Source organism: Aphis gossypii, chromosome 2 (assembly GCF_020184175.1).
Source record: "Aphis gossypii isolate Hap1 chromosome 2, ASM2018417v2, whole genome shotgun sequence".
Taxonomy (NCBI): Eukaryota; Metazoa; Arthropoda; class Insecta; order Hemiptera; family Aphididae; genus Aphis; species Aphis gossypii.
Genome location: NC_065531.1, coordinates 22,458,565 through 22,478,250, shown reverse-complemented (window position 1 = coordinate 22,478,250; position 19,686 = coordinate 22,458,565). Strand labels below are relative to the sequence as shown.

Genomic DNA, 19,686 nt, shown 5'->3' with positions numbered 1-19,686 from the left:
CAAAATATGAAATACAGAAATACAGAACTTATCTACCAAAATTTATCTTCATCATCCTGATTATAGTGACTAGTGATTACAGCTAACAACTTATGAAGTTATGTGTGTCATGCCTGTACGCTTTGCACGATAAACCAAATATTATTCGACGACTCTACATTTCATAGTCTCATTAATCATTCCAAATTTATAATTAACATTTAATCGGTATATTTCTTTACGTTGCCAGTGTTAAACAGTAAAAATGGTTGTCAAAGAAATCATGCACGATCCTCAGTTTCAAGAAGAGTTAAACGCAAACAGCATGAAGCTAGTTGTCGTAGACTTCTCCGCTACATGGTGCGGTCCTTGTAAACGTGTCGCGCCTCTGTACGATGAACTCTCAAACAAGTATGACCGTGCAGTGTTCCTTAAAGTGGACGTTGACAAATGCCAGGAAACGGCCGCCAGTCAAGGTGTGTCGGCTATGCCGACTTTCATACTGTATCGCAATAAGGTAAAAGTGGCAAAAATCCAGGGTGCCGATATCGCAGCCGTCGAATCAAAAATCAAACAACTGTATGATGCAGCATGTGCTGCATCTGGTGAAGACTGTGGAGTACCTGGTCAGATGGACCTTAGCTCATTTATTATGAAAAATCAATGCGAGGCCCTTAATGATTCGGATGACCATCCATTATCGGCACTTATCGAGAACCGCGGCTACATTGAATCAGATTGTGATCAGCAACTTATTTTATCATTAACCTTCACACAATCTGTCAAAGTGCATTCTATCAAAGTGAGTTAACCATAAATAATATTTTACAATATTAATAAGAGAATACGTAACCTTTAAACTTTTAAGTTACTTTGCACTTCAATATTTACTTCTTGATGTAAATTAAATAATATATTTCATTAAACTATGTATAGAATATACTAAAATAAATAAAAATGTTATTCAGCTTTTGTAAAAATATGAATCCCTAGATAAAATAAATCCTAATAATAATCCTTTAAAGTAAATAAATATTTAGATGGCTTTTAATTGTTTTCTTAAATTGTTTTTATGTGACTAATAATTCAAATTATAATTAATACAATATTTATTTTTTTTTTATTATTTAGGTTAAAGCTCCTAAAGATAATGGACCAAAATCGTTGAAGTTATTTATTAACCAGCCAAATACTATAGATTTTGATGCTGCAACTTGTAATTTAGCTACACAAGAACTTGAATTAAAACCTGATGAATTAGATGGTAAAATTGTCAACTTGCAATATGTAAAATTCCAGAACGTCCATAATCTGCAGATATTTGTTATAAACAATCAAACTGATGAGGAGGTAACAAGAATAGATAGTTTGGATATTATTGGAATGCCTATATCTACAACTAATATGGGCGATTTCAAGCGTGTCGCTGGTAAAGTGGGAGAAGCTCATTAAAAATGATGATGTATATTATTAATATTATCATATTATGCTATGTACTAAATTAACAATCTAAAAATTACTAATTATAAAATACCAGTTTTTTATTCTCCAAAATTATATAATTATACATTTGTATGTTTAATATAAAATTCATATTTGTAAAAAAAATCTACTCAAGAACGTTTTACCAAGTAAAAAGTTTCATCTGGCTTAAAGTCTTTATTTAATTTTAGATCCTTTAAACTTAATATTTCATCATATTCTTCCCAGAAACTATCACCAATAATATCTACATGTAATGGACATATGATGTGTTTCTTGGATTTAGATGGTGGTATATTAACAAGTTTTCTTACTAACACTGTACCTTTTCTATACATTGGTAACTCATTATTATAATTAGTGTCACACTCTTTAAATAGTATTTCATTTTTTTCTGATGACACAGTTCCACATAATATTTTTTCAGCCTGAAACAAACATCCAAGATTAGTACTTTAGCATTCCATAAAAAAAATGTATCAAGTTTCTGTTTTACTTAAAATAAGTACCTCATTATTTGATAATCCTTTTGTTAAAATAAGTCCCCAAAAAGCTGTATTGTACAAATTATTAATGTGTGTATCTGCTTGACGCCAACTCAAATAATCACGTAAATTTTGATCTGAAGGATATAAAACAATTCGAGCATCAAATGATGGTGGATACAAAAGTTTCTTATCTTCAAAATATGTATTCCAGTAATATACATATGAAGCAGAAAATGTGCTGTTAATTGCAGACATAATTTTTGACTGCCGTCTATTATAAAGATCTGTATTTTTTCTGAGTATAAAACTATATTCATCACTCTGTCCATAAGCTAAAGACACATCCCTGAATTCTTCCATAACTGCTGCAGCAGATCTGTTCATTAATTCCAAAGCTCTTTTATCGTTTGGTTTTTCAAATTTGTGTGCAGATGTAAACCTATTAACAATTTAAATGTATTTAATTAAAATATTTTATACAAAAATAATATTCACTTGATGCCAACAACAATAATACTATTATGAATCAAGACTGTTGGTTTAAGAACAAACAAAATATAGAATATAACTATACTCAAGCATACATATAGTTAGTTATGATATTTGTCTTAAGATAAAACCAATAAAAAAAAAGGGAATATTACAAATTGTGGTATTATATCAAGACAAAGTTTTGATATCTATATAATATTATAAAGAATTTTTTATTTATTTGAAAAAAACAATTTTTCTTAGAGAAGAGCATAGTTATGGACATGAGATCTGGCACTATCTGAGAAAGAAAAACATGAAAATGCTGAAATATCCAACATCTAATTCTAATTTAATAAAATTAGTGTAATATTTTTTATATTAATTATTATTGTAGCAAACTATCAATCTAACCCGAGAAGTCATGGGTATATTTTACAAAACATAGTTATCATGAATAACTAATACAATTTCCTACTGAAATATATAAATTATTACCAATTATTTTATCAAAACTTAGATAAATATATATATGTAAAAAACAATGATTGATAATCATAGATTATATTAATTTATGTCATTCATCAATAAATCAATGAAAAGTTTAAAACAAACCTATGAAACGAACGGCCATCCAATCGCACAACGATCCAACAGTTCTGTAAACATTTGTCTTCTAACTCAAATGTTCGTACATATTCATATTTGCTTTTAGCCATTGCTATTGAAATACTGAATTCCTTAGTATTGATGTGCAGAACTCGGTGCCTATAAATAATTGATTTACATATGAAATAAGTATCAAATAATTTTCTTGAATACAAAAATATGATATAAACTTGAATTTATGAATTGTGTTTAAGATATGAAAATTGGCATCAAATACTTTAAACAGAATAAAAAAAAAAAATCTATTTCAAAAACATTCCAATCTAGAATGAATTTTAAAATAATTTTTGTTTAATTTGAATAAAACCGACTTGAAACGGTCTAATAAATTATTACTTATTATAATATAGTACTTCATTTCAAATTGCTCCAGTTACAAATTAAATTATTTTTTTACTCAGTTTGAGCACATCCACTACATATCACGACAATATGGCCTAAGTTAGTAAATACGATAAAATAATGTAAATAAATACTTACCATTCGCATAGACTTTTCAATTTTCTCGTATAAAATGACATGCAAACGAATTAATTTCTAAATATTATGTAAAAATCAAAACAAAAAACAAAAAGCGTGGTAAAAAATAACTAGTAACTACTTAGATGTTGATAATGTACAATGATAAGATGATAACAAAAGTGAAAAGGTAAACATACAGTTTAGTAAATTATAATAATACACTATGTAGTAGGTAATACTCACATAACATTTGTCATTTAATAATGGTGTAATTTATAAATAATTTAACTATGAATTAAATAATGTTGTTTTAACTAAATTTTAGTGTTTCATTTATAGTTTATTGGCACACTTGTCAAAACAAATTATGATTTCACAGTATAAATTGCATCATTGACATACTATATACAAGGGTCGTTACTAATTTTCTAAACTACCAGGATCTCAATTGAGTAAACTAGATCAATCCATTTTTTTAAAAAAATAATGAATTACAAAGCAGTGATATAAAAGACATCACAATACTCCTATCGAATGTCAAAATTTATAAAATATTTTATTTAAAAATTAATTTTTGAACTTTTATATTTCTTTTTTTTATATTTCCACAAGATATTTACAATCTGTTTTGAGGAACAACAAGAAAATTTGCTTAAGAATAGTTACTAAAATCATTTAACAAAAATATCCACCTGTTGATAGTACTCTCTGTTTTGGATTAAAATGAATATACTTGTACCTAGAGTCCTACACAGTTAACTTTTGCATAAATAATATACATAAAAAAAAAAAAAATCTAAAATAACTAAAATAAATATTTATGTACATAATATGAAACTGATAGATAAACTAATACATTTTGATATTATGATACATTGAAAAATACAATAAATTTTCAACTTTTTTAATTATTATATTCTTTTGTTAATTTAGTAATTGTCTATTATAACAACTCAGTTAAAAGAATTGTTCTTTGAACATTTACTAAAAAAATTTTAATCATATAATTTATTTATTTTTAAAAATATTTGAAGACTAAAATATTGTTAACTTTATTATATATACATGTCATTTAGTTCTTTTGCGTATTATATTACATGCAATTTATACACAGTATTTACAACACACGTGATTTAAATATTTTTATTTTTATTAAAAGGAATGAAAAGAGAAGTTCAAAATATTACTATCAATTACTAATAATTTAAAAGAAAACATAAAATGCTATTTTTATTCTTGAATACTTTTACAATTTATTATATTTTTAACAACGTAATTAACTATGGTAGACAATATTTATAATTTATATATACTACTTATTAGGTATTCCAATACTAACGGTTCATAAAAATGTTTAAAATCTTAATAAATTTAAATAGTAATATAATTTATAAGTTAATAGGTTCTAATAGTAAGAGAAAAAAACTCAGTCGTTCAATCTATGTTACATCTATCTTATGTATCAATTTTGTTTTCTAAAATAAAACTAAGTGCAAGGAAATAATTAAAATAAAACTAATATATTTTTATTTGATTGACATTGTTCGTTAGGTGATGAACAAAATATTATTTTTAAAAAGTATAAATTATTAGTTTACCCACTATACGTGGTTTATTTTGTTCGTTTATAAGTAAAAACAGGATATACGCACAAGTATTTGTACATACATTTAAATTGAGTGATAGATGTGTTGGAGATTCTATAATTTTGATTTTGATTTGTCATAACTCCTCAAAGTATGCAACACGAGCCTTAGTTGATCCACACTTCACCTATTTAAAAAATTAGCATATAATTATAATTAAGTGTTATATAAAAAAGGATACTATTAATTTTAATTATTTTTTGTTCAGTCAGTGTAATTACAATGATAATAAAAAATTATTTACATGTTTTATTGGTATGAAACTTTAATACATAAATAGTATAATGATAACTTTCAAATTTAGTTAGTTACTATCTCAATTATTCAGTATAAAATAGTTAATAATGAATTATTCTTTATTACGTTGTTACAACTGTTTATTAATTGTAACATAAAGTGCTTATTTGAGTAAAGTGAAAAAACTCAAAATATTAAATTAAAACTGTGCAAACATATTTTTACATAATTGTAATTAGAACATTTTAAATAACTTCTTATGACATACAATATTGTCATTACATTTTTTTAAATTTTATATTGTTCAATGAAATGTACCCAATGTCAACTATAGCTGACAGACTCATCACCAAAAAATTTGAGTGGTAGTACAAAACTTAAAATTATGACCTAAAAATGAAACTTTAGTTTTTGTATTGAAATATTTATTTAAACATATATTTTGTAGTGTTTAAGATTATTTAACTAAAAGGAGGTATTCATATAAGAAATTCAAATACTCCAAAAAATAATAACTTTAACTTTGAATATTATATTGATTCTCATTAAATTTATAAATGATTTACCTATATTGATTTTAAATATATATATATTTTATTTTGTAATTGTTCAGCTCTAATGTATTTATATAGTTTTGTCTAAAAAGAGTATTCAAATTCAAAGAAGAAAAGCTAAGACTATTCATAATACATTATTAAACTATAGGAAATTCTTAGTTTCATTTAAGTCTGAGTAATTAATTAACATTATTAACCTTTATTATCTAAATATAGCAAGTATAAAGCATAACTGGCACTATATAGCTTTACAATCTACATGATATAATTTACTATTTAGTCTTTAATTTGATTTTACTAAGTTCAATTTAAAGTATTAAGTTTTACATTCATTTTAATAATATTTAAAAAAAAAAGTGATGAGTTTGAAACCAAAATAATTAAGCGTACTTAAAAATATATTATAGTTTAAATTATTTACTTTTTTAATGTAGAGTATTTGTTTTCTCCGAGTCGTACTTGTTCATCATGTAACATATCCAATTCACATTGCTTTTCATCTACTTTTAGCACTTCAATTTCTGTTTTTAAGTCTCTTAATTGATCTTGAAGGTTTTTACTCTTTTCTAAATATTGAACTCTGTGTACATATAAATCATATTTAAACACAATATTATTGTTTGATAAATGGTATAATTAATATAACCTTTCTTTTTCAATTTCTAATGATAGCTGTTCCATATCATTATCAGCAATAAAGTCATATGCTGGTAAATGATGATCTACAAGTGCTGGGGGTGTAGAATGAGTAAGAGAAAGTGATGGTGAATTGGCATTTAATCTTAACGCATGAAGATCAGCAGGAAGGTCTAATACTGAACTACTTGACACTGAATACAAACTCGAAACACTCTAAATTAAAAATTAGACCAAAAATTCAAATAAATGAAAATATTTAAATATGTAAGTATAGTAATTTTTACGTACAGTATTAACATATGCATTTCTAGAAAGGAACTCCAGCAATTTTTCTTTTGCTTGCTTTTCAGCAACACGAGCTCTAAGCAACTCTTCTTTAAGTTTATTTGCTTCAGCTGCTCGTCTTTCAGATTCATCAACAAGTCGAGCAGTCAATTGTTCAGCTTCCCGTGTTTTCCGTTCAAGACTTACTTTTTCTTCTTCAGTCTATACATTAAACATAGTATAATTTATACAACAAATATCAGATACTCTAATTGTAATAATAAATTATTTCTGTTTTATGTTTCTTATCATACTTTAAGTGCAGTTAAACGAAATTGAGTTATTTTATGTTCAGCTTCAGATGCTTTTTGACCTAGCAACATAGCTTCTTCTTCTGCAACTCGAGACTTTTCAGCCAAAAGATCAGCAGTCTCTTCAGATCGCCTCTAAAAAATGTATTGATACCATTGATGTTTTTTTTTTCATATTATTTAGGTCAAAAACTTAAAAATACTCACTAATGCTTCATTTGCTAAACGGATTTCTTCTTGGTATTGCATCAATCGTTGTTCCATAATCGATTTTTCTTTTTCTGCAATTTCTCTTAATTGTTTTTCACGTGCCAATTTATTGCGTTCAATTTGTCGTCTAATAAATAATTTAATAATAATTATAATAAATTTAATGCGGTTAAATAATTCAAAATATAGTTATAATTATTTAATAGTTACCGAGATTTTTCTTCTTTTGCTTGTGTTTTCATTTGTTGAACTTCCATTGAATCTGGTTTACGTCTCCTCATAAAAAGATCATGATTTCCTATACACAGGTCTAAAATCTGGAAAACAATATATGCATGATTAATAAAAACCTCGAATTCAAACGTGGTGCAGTGGTACGATTTATTGTTACAGTTAGTAAATAAAAACCTCTTCATTAATAGTAATTTAATTTGATATTTACCAATTTATTCATTCGAACTTTGTGTGAAAAGAATACAAAATTTGGTGATGTCTTATCAACAGGTTTAATAGTAAATTTTTTATCATCAAAACTAACATGTCTGATTTCAGACCATTGGAATGTTGTTTTTGGAGTTAATTTGTTCTCTTTTTCATAAATATTAAGTCCTAAAGATGTAACTCCTAACCACAAATCTGTATCTTTTTTGTTCTATATTGTTTAAAATCCAAAAAGTTATAATTAGTAAAAGTTAAAATGAGTATAGTTTTACAAATAATTTCAACTCACACTGATGGGAAAATAATTTACACCATACATATCTAAATCTTGAGCGATTTTCAAATATTCAATTTCAGATTCATCCCTTGACATTCCTCTATGATCAGCATACCAAACTTTAATTCGCTCTTCCCACATTTCTGCTGTCATTTGATATTGATCAATTACTCTTTGAGGTAATAATTCTTCACTGGCAAGCATTCCTGGCTTATAAGTTCCTTCATCATAATCACCATACTAAACAGATTCGAGTAAATAAATTAAACATATAACCAAAGAATATCATTTTTAAATTTCTTCTACTTTCGCTTGCACAGCATATGAAGCTAATAAAACAGAAGCTTCAGGCGGACAATAAATATCCATAGCTAAAATGGCACGATTAACTTGTAAAAAAAATAAGTGTTGAGTAACTTCTTGAACAAGTTCTTCAGCTACTTCTTCAGGATAAAATTTTGCAAGGAACATAAATGGCATTGTGGTTTGTTGAGGAATTCCTTGATCTTGTACTATACACAAATACAATTTATTAACTTACGATCATATTTAATTCTAAACTAAACATGTTGAGATTATACCTTTTTTATCTAATTTTAACCAAGCAATAAATCCTTTCGAATCTTCATACTGCAACCCAAAATACCAGGTTTCTCGTAATCCAATAGTACGGCAGACTAAGTCGAAAAGATCTCGGCCAGTAGCCTTCAACTAAACAAATATTTTTGTACAGTAAAAATTATAGTACATACTCAAGTATTACAAAAGTATAGTTTACCTCTAGGTTAAATTCTAATTCGGCATCTAATGTGCATACTTTGACAGGAAAAGATTTTCCTGTCGTTTTCTTACGTTTGAATGGCGGCATTTTTTCTTTCATCCTAAATTAACTTAAACAACACACACGATCACATTGATTAATGCTGATTATTAGCAGACTAAAATAAACAAACAAATAAATAATAATAAAACACAAACATTAAAAACTAAGACATTTTCGAAAAAAAAATATTAACACTTAAAAGTTATTTTATTATTATGAATAAAAAAGATTGAAGAATGATGTTTTGTTTGAGTTATCATTTAAAAAATATTATCAAATAATTATATGAACATTGATAACATTAATCAGATAATCACTTCCCGATCCTCGAGTAAATAAAATGTTTTAAAAACATAAAATATTTATTTTTATATTCACTTCTATGAATTATTAATAACATATTAACATCTTGAAAGTTTCAAACTTAAATCCTTCAAAGTGTTGCTCAGTATTTCAATGTTGAGTATTCACTGTTCACTTGTAAAGACAATATCTAAAATACTGGATTAAATCAAACTTACTATTTAGTAATATGATATAAAAGTAATCTTTAAACTATGTCTTACAGTAAAAGATTCTCAATCGACGATGCATTTGAAGATGAACCAATTGATGATATTAAAGTGTATGTGTCTAGTTTAGGAGATTCACCTCTACAATCGCCTAGACAAACCAAGTTAACTAATTACGGCGGCATTGAAAATGATTCGATTTCAAGAACAAAAAAATTTGAAGATGTGAGTATTACATATTATCCATTATGTGTTTCTTTTAATTAATACCTAATATTTAAAAATTTATATACTTCCATTCTAGACATTATCTCGAGACAGTGATTCGTTAATTTACAATTCAACGGCGCATTCTAACCAAAAGAACTGGTGTTGGCATCATCCTCAAGTACGAGAAAATTGGCGTGTTGTATTAGCTGCTGTAATTTTACTCATTATTGGAATCGGTAATTACCTATATATTATGACTATTTTAATCTTGTAAAGTAGGCATAGGAATATTCTGACAACAGGAATAAAAATAATTCATATTTTATTATGTTTGGATTTCAATATTTGTATTTTTTATTTGATTGAACAGTAGGTACTGTAAATATTGTCATAGAATTGGTAAGATACAAATAGACTCTATTTATCAATTTAAAAATTTGTTAACAAAAAAAGAACACAATTTTTAATGATGTAATAATGCCAATGTTTTATTAAAATATCTATGATTAAATTCTTTGTTTATTGTACATCTTTAAAACATTTATGTTCAAGATTTAAAATGTTTGATTATAAATTATCGTATTAATATGTGTAACCTTCAACATACAAAAATAATTAAACAATAATATTAAGTTTTAACTTTATGAATATGAAAACAAATATTAAAAACGCTTGATACTATGTGACTATACTGTTAAATTCTAATGATAAAAACATTTTGATTTTATGTTTGTTCACAGTATTATTATCAGTGGCTATAATTGTACAGTTGACTCCGAACACAGATTATCATCCAATAGTGTTTTTCATTGCTGGCTTCATATGTTTTATACCTGGAGCATACCATGTTGTATATATATATTTAGCCGCTAGAGGACATCCAGGTTACAGTTTCTATAGTTTATCATTATTCAACTGAATTTGGTGAATAATTTAGTGAAAACCAAGTAAACACATTATGGCAAATTACATATATTTATGAGTCAAATATTGTATAGACAATGTTACAACAAGTGGCATAAATACAGCAAAATGCATAAATTCACTATTCAGAGTACCTTAAATGTATGCTGAATTTTATGAACCCTTGAATTTAATCTAATGTTGGGATGTGCATTCATTTTGCCTCATTTTTTTTCTTTTTGTAATAGGAAGGAAGTTAACATTATTTATATGTTCTATTCACACTTAATTTTACTGTGGTTCTTTTTGTGTCAGCAACATATTTTCCATAACAATATATTTTGAAAGAACATTAAAAAAAAATTTTTTATTTAAACAAAACATGTCTACAACTAAACTGCACGGGACCAAAGTCTAAATCTAATAAAGGTAAATTTATCATTGAACTAATTTCATAAAAAAAAAAATTTTCTTACATTAATTGCAATCCCAATGTTTCATAATATTATATTTACTGCACAAATGTAAATAACATTTATTATTCTTTTGCAGAATTATCCTTTTCTCTTATATTTATTATGAATATAATATTTTTTTTACTTGCAAATGTGTTATTTTTCTTCATTGTGAATATGTTATGTTAAATTATATAAGTGCATAGTTATTTTAATAATACTAGAACCATAAAACAATTTCGTCTGACATTTTTCTGTTTTATTTAAAATCCATATTATAGATTGGAGTTTTTTTCTTTTTTTATTCATAAGTAGATCTAATGCGTGACTATCAAATTGATGTATAAACTGAGTTAAGTATTATTTAGCTATACTAATATATTTATAGTTTGTTAAAAATTCAAATAATATAAAAACAAGCAATATCTTAAATCTATTAACACCAACAACAATCAGGATTCAGAATCTTAGCTATTGATCATAAAATTTTAATGTAATTGTAATTATGAATATTAAAATAATCAAAATAATATCTTAAAATTATAATCAAAAACATTTTTATTTATAATAATTATTAGTTACATAACATTTATTTAAATAAAAGTGAATTAAACGGTGGTTGTGATAAATGATAGACAATTTTCCAACTTTAAATAATAAAATGCAAGTATTAATTTAAATTTTTGATTCTTCCACAAAAAAAAAAAAAATAAAATAAAAACATTTATTTCAGGTTTAAGAATATGTATTATCTTAAACTAATATTTTAATAAATAATATGAACCTCTATTTTTACCATCAACCATTGGTATTTAATTATAAATATAAATTTAAACATTTATTACACACTAATCACTGTGTAAATTATATTATACTTCTTTTAAAACTTATTAATATTTTCTATCTTTAAAAATAATAAAAACAATATCTAATCTTTATTTTACTATTTTTTGTATAATTAACATTAATTTTATTCTTATATTTATTTTGTTTTATTGATCCTTTGTCATTCTATGCTGCCTTTATAAATAACTAACAAGTATTTGATTTACTGGTGTTATATCACTTCCTACTACTTATAAATTATGACATTTTTATGACATTAGTATCACTAGATTTCAAGATCTTAATTTTTTTAAATAATAAAAGAAGATTAATACAATATTATTATTATTTTGTATACAATTTATATTTATGTCTATAATTGTATAGTGTTATTTTTAATTTGTTATAGTTTTTTATTAGAGTTTAGGTGTTATTGTTTTCTTAATTTTTACTGAATATTAAATTTTCTCTAATATTATTATTTGGTTATAGGTTAAAACTAAAAACGCATAATAACAAAATTATTTATTATTATATTTAAAATTGAATAATTTTTTTTTTGTATAATATTATTTTATTTTTTATTTTGAATTCAATAATGTATAAACTGTTCTTTGTTATATTAGGTATAAAGATAAAGCCAATATTAATAAAATAAACTAAGCTAAACAAATTCATTTGTATTCTTACTTTGATAATAATATTATGTTATATTTGATTACTATTTACAATATTATTACCAACTATTGATTTTTTTTTCAGTAAAAAGATTGACAGTTAACTGTATTGTCTGTATTACTAAAACTATGACCAACATTAGTTTATATTATCAACTATAATTTTTTTATTTTAAAAATGTATAAGTCTTATTAAAATTTATCAAGTATAGATTTAGAAGTAAAAAATAAAAAAATGATCCAATTATTATTATTTATTATCAATTTATGGAAATTATACTAACTCTAATGCTATTTAAGTATTTAACTGAACTATTTGTATAGATAAATGATGTGTGATAAAATAGTGCTCTGTATTTAAATTAATTATAAAGTATGTTAAATTGTGTTACTTATTAGAACATTTAACTAGTCATCCAAACTTATATTATACTTTTGTTTTCATTTTTTTTTTTTTTATGTTTAATAAATATCATTTTATACAGTTTATTAGTTTCTCTGTTTTATTCAAAAAAAAGTTATTATATTATAATAATTTATAACTATAAACTTATGTCATAAGATCAAAATTCAAAGATGTGTTCATTATTGTAATTAAATCTATATAAGAATAGTTTTTTTTTTCATTGGCACTACTATATAGAACAGTGCTTGCCATCTAGGGACTTTAACTTAAGCTTAGCTGATTAACTAAAAAATGACTATATATGATTCTCTTCTTCTTCTTTTTTATCTGGCCCTAATATTCTTTAAGAGTTTTCACCGCCATCACTAAATCCCTCCATTTGTCTCTACATCTAACCATCTTTTTCTTAGTCGTCCTCGAGATATTTTTCCTGTAGGCTTCCACTCCAAGACTACTCTGTTTATATCTTCCTCACTACGACGCCACATGTGGCCCTGCCATTGAATCCTTTGTCTATTGATGCCATTTCCATTTCTTCCTATAGCTCTTTGTTACACTTTCTCCTCCATGTTCTGTTTTCATTATATGATCAAATAATATAAATAATTGGTTTATAATATTTTGATGTTACATACCTATTATGTATTTTTTTTAAAACATAAAAGCAAATTATAAATGTATATCAATTTAACTTACTAATATAGTTTTATAAATTATTCAATTAAATGAAATTAAAAATTGTCCCTGTATCAAGTCTTCTGAATAATGTAAAATGTTTTATTTTAAATTTCTAACTATATTTTATACATTTGAGTTTAGTTAAGTTTCTGAAGAACTTAGAATTTAGATCATAAGTTTAACCAAACTATTAAGTAATCTAATGAAGGCATAAAATAATTAGTAACTCAGTCACTTAGTTTATACTGTGGTCTGTGATGAATGAAGTATAGCGTATACGGTATCAAAAGTCTGAATAGTAATTTAATATTATCATAGATTATAACATCCCAACACTGTGTTAAAATTAAAACCAATTTTTTTAAGGGGGCTAGAATAATCTTACAAAAATTCCATTGTACTTTCTCCCCTCATACATAAGTACATGGAAAATAATATTTATTAAAATGACTAGGTACATATTATATAATATATATTACAACTCAAATAACAGTTATTTTAAAGCAATATATCTATGTTTAGAAATTAGATGTAATAACAATAACATAACATTTTCAATATTAATTATTATAATTATTTTATATATTTATTTGCCTATGTAAAAATTTGTCGAGTTATTAAAGTGGTTTTGTAACATACAATTAGGTACATAGCTGAGTCTTTATCTTATAACTGAAAAATTATATTCACATGTAGCTAATTCGATAGATAAATAAATAAATAGCTACTTAAAGGAATTTGTATAAGGGAATACATTTTTGGTTAACACTTTTTTAACAGTTTCATAGTTAATTTAATTTACTTTAGTTCCTAATAAAAATATTTCAACAAAATTGTCTAACAATATTTTCACATAGGCATTAATAATGTTATGAGTTATTTCTTATGTATTCAAGTTATTCAACACTTGGTTTTTAAGAATAAAAATTAATATTTAATTAGTTATACTGTTATAGTAATTATATCTTAACTATCTTATATTTTGAGAGATATTCAATCATATTTTTGGTGGGAGTAAAAGATGAATTTGAGATCTTTAGTTATTAGCAGACAGGCTGTAGACTGTCCCATAATTGAAATGTACTAATAAGAATTAATAAGTACCTAATTATTAAGTATATTTCAACCAAATACTATAAATTTATAGTATAATAGTATATATATATATATATATACCTATATATAGTATATAGTATATATTTTATAGTATTTGTTTCAACCATGGACCGTCCTGAATAAATTGTGAATTGGTTGTATTTATCTTATCAACAAATTTTAGATGCCGGCAGGCTTTGATAATATTATCATTTACCTCTTATTATCATAATATAATATCATAGAGTACTATAGAGTACCTACTCTATGTATAATATATTATATTTTATTCACCATAATAACATAACATTATTAATTAATATAATATAATATAATATTATAATATTGTTATAATATTTATCTATTTTATTAGATTATTTATTAATTATTATGAAAGTTTAAAGTATAAATTATGAATTTTGATGTAAAAATATTCTAAATAATCTGTAAATTTAATTTACCAGTTTCAGTTTTTTCAGTTATTTTAATTTAAAAGATTATTTTTGAGTTAATTTGTTTTATGTAACCAGTTTAAATTTTTAATGTTATGATCATTGACACGACTAATGATCATACAGTTTACAAATGTAGTTGCTTTATAACAACATAAGACCATAGCATTATCATTGAGTTTCATAATTTCATTAAATAATGTTTAAAAAAGTAGGAGGTTTTGTTTTTACATCTTTTCAGTACTTCTGTGTTGCTCATTGTATAACAGAACATGTAGCAGATGTATTCTTAGTAAGAAGTTTCTATCCTTTTGAACTTAAATGCCTAAATTAACTTCCTAAAATCTTAGTGTTCAGGTGATTCCATGGAGCCATCTATTCACTCAGGTGATTTGGTGATTATTCAACGTTCCTCAAAGATGTTCAACCATGTAGACAAAGGAGATGTAGTTGTTACAAAGTCACCTGAAGATTATAACAAATTCATTTTGAAGAGAGTGAAAGCTGTTGATGGCCAAATGGTTAGAAGAGGAATAAATTATCAAGTAGTAAGATTATAAAAAATTGTATTGTATTAAAGACTGTTTTAACAATCTTATGATAAAAACTGATATATAAATCATTTTTACAATATAAAATAATCCCTTTTATTCGCCATTCTGGTTGATCTGACCATAGTATTATCTATTTATAGTGTATTGCTTTAAAAATACATTTGGATTAACTAATAAATAATAATATATACCTAATAGGTATAAAAAAAACTAAAAACTTCTCTTTTTTTCTAAATAATTCTTTTACTACATATAGACTTACATTCAATTTTTTAGAATTAATATATAAATACAGTAAATTATTACTTTACCTAGCCCCCCCCCCAGTTTGAATAATGGCCTCTCAAAAACTCATTAATGTCTGCGCTTGGAAGGGCTAAAGCCACCCCCCAACAAATTTGACTACCCTACGCCTATGTTCAAAAGTAATCTTCCAATGCACAAACAATACATATTTGTTGTTATTCTTGTTCTTTGAAATAAATACCAGTTATTATTGTTCAAATATGGTAGTTTCGTTCATCCACCACTGTGGACTAAGTCTAGATCTAGCACAATATTAGACAGTTCACATACCTAAGTATTTTAATTTTAAACCAATTTACTTATAGTTATTAATTTCTGTATAGGTACCAAGAGGCTCTGTATGGTTGGAAGGTGACAATCAAGCAAATTCAAAAGATTCTTGGGAGTTTGGTCCTGTACCTAAAGGTTTAATACATGGACGAGTTGTTTGTCGAATTTGGCCCTTGTCACATTTCAGTATGAAAATTTAACGATATGGCTAATGTAGTAAATAGAATGCACAAATAAAAATTGTAATGATTATACTATTTATTTGTAAAATATTCTATTGTATAATATAATATTGTATATTAGATTCTTAATTTCATGTTTAAAATATGTACCAAAATATCAAATATTTTTATAGTGTCTATACTAATTTGTTCAATAAGGAGATATATTTTTTTACTTTATAAAAAAAATAAGATTTTATTCACTTAATTATATATATTATATACATTTGAAAAGAAAACCACTTATAACCTAATAAGTGATGGAAACTTAATTTTTTAATTTACAAAAAAAAAAAAAAAAAATAAGAAGAATAATCTTATATACTTAACTAAGGTGACTAAAGTATTCAACAAAGTATATTAAAAAGAAAAGTAAACAATAAAATTAAAGTCTAAACAATTTACAAGTAATTAAGTTAATTAAAAACCAAATTTTAAAATTTAACAGTTAACACATTACTTTTGGTTCAAATGAGAAAATAGGCTTTTTTTATTAGCCACTAATGCTATAAACTAATCCATTATGCGATTGCAAATTTTGTTCATCATCAATTTGGCGTTTAATAGTCACATGATAACTATGATTGTCCATTCGAATGTTACAGTCATCATTTTGCATATTTTTACTACTTGACATACTCATTCTTTTGAGTGATCCTGAGTGGAAACGGCCACCTTCTCCTCGTATACGATTCATGGCATGTTTGTGTCGTGATTCGTACAGATATTTCTAAAATAGAAACATGATTACATCTAACAAATTTTGAATTTTTAAAAATATGTTATTTACTTGACGAGTTTTTGGGATTTTTCCTTCTGCCTCTAATTTTGCTCTTGCTTGCCTTCTTTTCAGTATTCTTTTATACTGTTTAGCATTTACATACAAAGGTTCTTCTTCAAGAAACTCTGCTGTCGTGGGTACCCGTTGAAATTGATTATTAGTGGAAGCTGTTCCATTTGGTACCATCTAACAATAAAATATATAAAATATTTGATTGAATGAATACATTCAGTAATATTACAACTGTTATAAAAACAATATATTATGTATTATGTATCAATATTACCATAACAATGTTCTGTTGGTTTTGGGGAACTGCTTGTGCAACAGTAGTAGCTGCTTGAGTGACAGTTGGTGAGCCACCAGACGGCGGAGAAGATAATTGCATGATATTTCCATTTATACTGATTACTGAAAATATGATAAATAATAATTAAAATTATTATTACTTATAAATACCAAAATAATTTGTACTAAAGTAAAACATACACGTTGGTTGAGTTTGTTGTTGAGCAATCGATTGCCCATTATCGACTTGTACAGGCTGATAAATAAATGTTTGTCCGTCAGGAGTCTGAATCAACTGTGCTTGCGCCTGCTGCTAAATTAAGTACCACAACAAAAAGATAAACGTTAACACTGCAAACACGCAAAAACGGGGCTAATAGACAATGTAAGCATACTTGTACTGGCAGTTGGAGTAGCTGCAATTGCTGGTTGCCCGGCGAACCCAAGTGCACCGACTGCCCAGCATTCTGAGGCACAGCGTGCACGACGATCTGCTGACCGTTAGCGCTTTGTATCACCTGGCCGGCCTGAACGACCTGCACCTGATTGTTGGTGGTCGGGATCGCTTGGACGACGGTCATGTGTCCACTGCTCCCGTCTGATCCGATCTGTTGGTCCATGGTCGATGGGTTCCACTAAAAACGGTACAGTCGTTATCAGGCTCATGATAATTAGCGTAAGTACACGGATGTCGACCGGACGCGGAAAATTAATAGTTAAAACAGAAAAAATTCTGATATTCTACGGTGATGGGTCGAGGAGGGAAACCGAGATCACTACAGGGCAACCGGTAGTCGGCCAAACCGACTGCACCGGACTTCCGATCGCGAACTCGGCGGTACGAGCGATGGCTGCTACGACTGATGTCGTCATAGCACTGAAGTCCAGGACTCGCCGCCGAGGTCAAACGAAGAAATCCGGAAGCCCTTTGACGGGTACGCGCGTGCATTATGACTAGCGTAAAAAGTTAAGTGCGAATATCAAGGCGAACTTACATTGGACAGCGGGATATTGGTCCGGAGATTATTCCAACGATTGGCCGAAATACTCGTCACCAATGAGATTATGCGACACCGCGCAAACGTCAGACAATAACGAGCAACCACGAATTGGCCCCTCGCCGTCGACCAGCCAATCCACAACACAGTACGTGAAATCAGTGCTACCACGCGCGTGGAACAAAAATAAGCCCCGCCAAACGCTTCGCTGTTTACTTTATTATATAGGTATTTTATCAAAAATTCAATATTTCCGATTTCGATAGTAGTTCAAACCGTACAATTTTTTAAACGAACTTTAGGAAATAGAGGAATTTCCGAATTTGTGATACTTGGACTGTATTATAAAACACTTAACAATATGTTGTTCATCTATTTAATCGTGATATGAATTAATAAATAAAGTTTGGGAACCGTTTAGGGGATGAATCATTTAATAAGGATATCACCGTAATCAGTTCAGAACAGACTTTCAGAACATCAGAGTATTAGACTCAGTAAGTTGAAACAAAAATACCAAAGGTCCAATTTTTGCGGGACAATACCTAATTGCAATCAAGTATTCCGGCATTACGTTAAATTTTCGAATCAAATCTTAGTGAAAAAAACACCCATTGATTTTTTAAAGACCATCTCCTATAAATTATACTGTCTCTGATCCCAGTTTTCAAAAAATCTCATACAGAACATTTTTCAAGTATCATACCTATTTACGGCTTGTCTCATAAGCATCTATATCAGCATTTTTTTTAACCTGGGCAGTGGGCTTTGTGATTACCTTGACTAAGTATCGCGTAAGTCAAAAATAATAAAATGATGATTTACTAAATTAACCTTTTTATTTAATAATTTTTATTGAAAAAAAAAATACTAAATAAGAATTTACTTTAAAAAATGAATAATTGTTTCTTTAATGATTTATTTTTATTATTCAAATTTGTAAATAATGTAGAAGGGGAGTTACATCACAAAGTGATTGACCATACTTATACCTATTTTAGTGATAGCAACAACAAAAGGGTTGAGAAACAATCCTACTTAGGGTTCTTAATAACCAAAGTAACAAAAATTATTAAGTATAAATTTAAAAAAATGATAA

At 26.4% G+C, this 19,686-nt stretch overlaps 6 protein-coding genes across 11 annotated transcripts; 3 read left to right on the top strand and 3 right to left on the bottom strand.

Moving 5' to 3' along the window:
• The first annotated feature begins 56 nt into the window (after positions 1 to 56).
• Positions 57 to 1,634, top strand: LOC114124373 (thioredoxin-like protein 1). Its single transcript, XM_027987605.2, has 2 exons — positions 57 to 781; positions 1,111 to 1,634. Exons 1-2 carry the CDS (start codon positions 245 to 247, stop codon positions 1,429 to 1,431), a joined length of 858 nt encoding a protein of 285 aa, XP_027843406.1. The 5' UTR covers positions 57 to 244; the 3' UTR covers positions 1,432 to 1,634.
• On the bottom strand, positions 1,495 to 5,333 carry LOC114124374 (probable tRNA(His) guanylyltransferase). Of its 2 annotated transcripts, none has more exons than XM_050201156.1 (4): positions 5,220 to 5,333; positions 3,036 to 3,188; positions 1,971 to 2,388; positions 1,495 to 1,889 (listed from the first exon to the last, which is right to left on the bottom strand). In XM_050201156.1, coding segments are annotated over exons 1-4 (870 nt in total). In that variant the 5' UTR covers positions 5,222 to 5,333; the 3' UTR covers positions 1,495 to 1,592. The 2 variants fall into 2 exon arrangements, with proteins under 2 accessions (XP_050057113.1, XP_027843407.1); XM_027987606.2 differs by lacking the exon at positions 5,220 to 5,333 and adding an exon at positions 3,570 to 3,728.
• Positions 5,053 to 9,189, bottom strand: LOC114124371 (merlin). Its single transcript, XM_050201154.1, has 11 exons — positions 8,912 to 9,189; positions 8,715 to 8,844; positions 8,440 to 8,645; positions 8,146 to 8,373; positions 7,858 to 8,067; positions 7,626 to 7,732; positions 7,413 to 7,542; positions 7,209 to 7,340; positions 6,919 to 7,116; positions 6,638 to 6,843; positions 5,053 to 6,571 (listed from the first exon to the last, which is right to left on the bottom strand). The coding sequence occupies exons 1-11, from the start codon at positions 9,011 to 9,013 to the stop codon at positions 6,409 to 6,411; spliced, it is 1,812 nt and encodes a 603-aa protein (XP_050057111.1). The 5' UTR covers positions 9,014 to 9,189; the 3' UTR covers positions 5,053 to 6,408.
• Positions 9,190 to 9,283: 94 nt separating this feature from the next.
• On the top strand, positions 9,284 to 13,027 carry LOC114124355 (transmembrane protein 134). Of its 3 annotated transcripts, none has more exons than XR_007603795.1 (4): positions 9,284 to 9,693; positions 9,773 to 9,914; positions 10,419 to 11,010; positions 12,624 to 13,027. XR_007603795.1 is itself a non-coding variant. In XM_027987583.2 (3 exons), exons 1-3 carry the CDS (start codon positions 9,514 to 9,516, stop codon positions 10,595 to 10,597), a joined length of 501 nt encoding a protein of 166 aa, XP_027843384.2. In that variant the 5' UTR covers positions 9,284 to 9,513; the 3' UTR covers positions 10,598 to 11,329. The 3 variants fall into 3 exon arrangements, 1 of the variants encoding a protein (XP_027843384.2); XR_003592440.2 differs by lacking the exon at positions 12,624 to 13,027 and having other exon boundaries at positions 10,419 to 10,743; positions 10,830 to 11,329; XM_027987583.2 differs by lacking the exon at positions 12,624 to 13,027 and having other exon boundaries at positions 10,419 to 11,329.
• A 2,030-nt stretch (positions 13,028 to 15,057) lies between these two features.
• Positions 15,058 to 16,610, top strand: LOC114124314 (mitochondrial inner membrane protease subunit 1). Of its 2 annotated transcripts, none has more exons than XM_027987529.2 (3): positions 15,058 to 15,461; positions 15,520 to 15,690; positions 16,353 to 16,610. In XM_027987529.2, exons 1-3 carry the CDS (start codon positions 15,369 to 15,371, stop codon positions 16,497 to 16,499), a joined length of 411 nt encoding a protein of 136 aa, XP_027843330.1. In that variant the 5' UTR covers positions 15,058 to 15,368; the 3' UTR covers positions 16,500 to 16,610. The 2 variants fall into 2 exon arrangements, with proteins under 2 accessions (XP_027843330.1, XP_027843329.1); XM_027987528.2 differs by having other exon boundaries at positions 15,084 to 15,461; positions 15,520 to 15,717.
• A 195-nt stretch (positions 16,611 to 16,805) lies between these two features.
• Positions 16,806 to 18,808, bottom strand: LOC114124313 (nuclear transcription factor Y subunit alpha-like). 2 transcript variants are annotated; one of them, XM_027987527.2, is made up of 6 exons: positions 18,585 to 18,808; positions 17,985 to 18,224; positions 17,791 to 17,899; positions 17,588 to 17,712; positions 17,311 to 17,487; positions 16,806 to 17,250 (listed from the first exon to the last, which is right to left on the bottom strand). In XM_027987527.2, exons 2-6 carry the CDS (start codon positions 18,207 to 18,209, stop codon positions 17,014 to 17,016), a joined length of 873 nt encoding a protein of 290 aa, XP_027843328.1. In that variant the 5' UTR covers positions 18,210 to 18,224; positions 18,585 to 18,808; the 3' UTR covers positions 16,806 to 17,013. The 2 variants fall into 2 exon arrangements, with proteins under 2 accessions (XP_027843328.1, XP_027843327.1); XM_027987526.2 differs by having other exon boundaries at positions 17,791 to 17,902; positions 18,585 to 18,743.
• Between the last annotated feature and the right edge of the window lie 878 nt (positions 18,809 to 19,686).